Genomic DNA, 2,611 nt, shown 5'->3' with positions numbered 1-2,611 from the left:
AATTCAGAGCAAGAGTGATAGAAACCAACCTTCTTGACCTCCTGGCTCAGGCCCGTGAACACGATGTCACCAAAGGCATCTGTTGGCATCTCCTGGACATGTTTCTTTGGGTCCCACTGTGTGCCCTGGAAGGTGTCGGGCTTGGTAGCCTCCTCCAGGTGCTGCTCACGCGTGTAGCCACACTGACACACCACCTTCCTGCAGAGACACAGCACCCGTCACCCAGGGAGTGTGGTGCCCTTCCTGCCCCCTGTGGAGGCATCGGAGGAGGTCCAGTGGAAAGCCGCAACCTTCCCCCCCGCCCCCAGCAAAAACAAGGCACCTGCCCCTTCCAGCCACGGGGGAGGCAGCAGAGGCTGGAAGGGGTGGGCTGGAACTCTTCTCACCCTCAGCAGTAACAAGAAGCCTCCCCAGGAAGTGTCAGTGGATCAGTGGAGGCTGCAGGGGGCTTTGACTTCACCCTTCATGGGGCATTGACAGGGGAGGGGGGCGCTCCTTCCTTCACCATAGACATGTCAAGGGGACCAGCTAAAACTCAAGATCTTGAGTCTCTTAACACAAAATCTAAACTATCAAGGTTTCAATCAAACAACATTAGTTGTACCAAGAGCCAGGAAAATCTCAACCAGGATGAGACAAGACAGCTAACAGCCACCAACGCCAAGATGACACAGATGGTGGTGTTATCTGAAAATGATTTTAAAGCAGCCACCTTAGAAATGCTTCAACAAGCAATCATGAACATGCTCAAAACAAATGAAAAAATATACATTTCCAGTAAAGAAAGAGAAGATATACCAAATGCAAATTTTAGAACTGAAAAATGCAGTAACTGAAATAAAAACTCAATGGATGGACCCAACAGCAGGATGGAGGAGACAGAGGAAAGAAGTCAGGAGCAGGAAGACGGAACAGTAGAAATTGCCCAATAAGAACAACAGAGAGAAGACAAACAAACAACAACAACAACAAAGTAAACAGAACCTCTAGGACCTGCAGCACTGTAACAAAAGATCACACATTCATGTTCAGAGTTCCCAAAGGAAAAAAAAAAACAAAACAGTGATCCTGAAAATGTATGTAAAGAAGTAATGGTCAAAATTTCCCATATTTGACAAAAAAGACATAAACCTACACACTCCACAATCTGAGTGAACACCAGACAGGATAAACCCAAAGAGATACATGCCAAGACACATAACAGTTAAACTTCCGAAAACTAAAAACAAATAAAAAATCTTAGAAGCAACCGGGTGCAGCGGCTCACATCTATAATCCCAGCCCTTTGGGAAGCCGAGGCGAGTGCATCACGAGGTCAGGAGTTCGAGACCAACATGGCCAACATGGTGAAACCCTGTCTCTACTAAAATCCAAAAACTTAGCTGGGCATAGTGGCGGCCACCTGTAATCCCAGTCACTCAGGAGGCTGAGGCAGGAGAATCGATTGAACCCAGATGGTGGAGGTTGTGGTGAGCCGAGATCGGACCACTGCACTCACTCCAGCGTGGGCAACAGTGGGAGACTCCTTCTCAAAAAAAGAAAAAAAACCTCAGAAATGACATGAAGTTGGGACCTTCTTAACTGAAGGAAGGCTAGGGAATTTGTCACCAGCAGACACACCCTAAAAGAATGGCTAAAGGACATTCTCTAAACAGAAAGGAAACAAGAAAAGAAGGAATTTTGGAATATCTGAAAAGAAGAAAGAATAACAAAGAGTAACCTCTTGAATTTCGTAACTGATGTTTGATGGCTGAAGCAAAAATTATAACACTATCTAACATGGTTTTCAACACATGTAGAAGAAATATTTCAAGCAATTATAGATTAAGAAGGGGACAGGCGGCTGGGGGCGGTGGCTCAAGCCTGTAATCCCAGCACTTTGGGAGGCCGAGACGGGTGGATCACGAGGTCAGGAGATCAAGACCATCCTGGCTAACACGGTGAAACCCCATCTCTACTAAAAATACAAAAAACTAGCCGGGCGAGGTGGCGGGCGCCTGTAGTCCCAGCTACTGCGGAGGCTGAGGCAGGAGAATGGCGTAAACCCGGGAGGTGGAGCTTGCAGTGAGCTGAGATCCAGCCACTGCACTCCAGCCTGGGCGACAGAGCAAGACTCCATCTCAAAAAAAAAAAAAAAAAAAAAGAAGGGGACAGGCATTGGGAGTTATACCTGATATAAATGACGAGTTGATGGGTGCAGCACACCAACATGGCACATGTATACATATGTAACAAACCTGCACATTGTGCACATGTACCCTAGAACTTAAAGTATAATAAAAAAGAAGGGGACAGAGATGTAAAAGGAGATAATGTTTCTATACTCCAACTGGTAAAATGTCAACATCAGTAGATTGCAATAAGCTATGTTATATAATATACTATCTAGAGCAACTCCTTTAAAAAAAAAGTGATACAAGAAGATACACTCAAAAATAGTATGATGTAAACAGTGGCTCATGCCTGTAACCCCAACCCTTTGGGAGGCCAAGGTGGGCAGATTGCTTGAGCTCAGGAGTTTGAGACCAGCCTGGGCAACATGGCAAAACCTTGTCTCTACCAAAAATACAAAAATTAACCAGGCATGGTGGTGCATGACTGTAGTCCCAGC

At 45.8% G+C, this 2,611-nt stretch overlaps 1 protein-coding gene across 1 annotated transcript in view; it reads right to left on the bottom strand.

The window, feature by feature from the left end:
- TRPM2 (transient receptor potential cation channel, subfamily M, member 2) overlaps window positions 1-2,611 on the bottom strand; it is a 116,824-nt gene that overhangs the window by 94,357 nt on the left and 19,856 nt on the right. Inside the window, exon 3 of the mRNA XM_011954232.1 lies at window positions 26-198. Within this exon, the coding sequence (XP_011809622.1) occupies window positions 26-198 (173 nt within the window). The remainder of the gene's footprint in view (window positions 1-25; window positions 199-2,611) is intronic.

Source organism: Colobus angolensis, unplaced genomic scaffold (assembly GCF_000951035.1).
Source record: "Colobus angolensis palliatus isolate OR3802 unplaced genomic scaffold, Cang.pa_1.0 Scaffold38, whole genome shotgun sequence".
Classification (NCBI taxonomy): Eukaryota; Metazoa; Chordata; class Mammalia; order Primates; family Cercopithecidae; genus Colobus; species Colobus angolensis.
The sequence above is the reverse complement of the archived record's forward strand: the minus strand, read 5'-3'. Positions and strand labels throughout refer to the sequence as shown.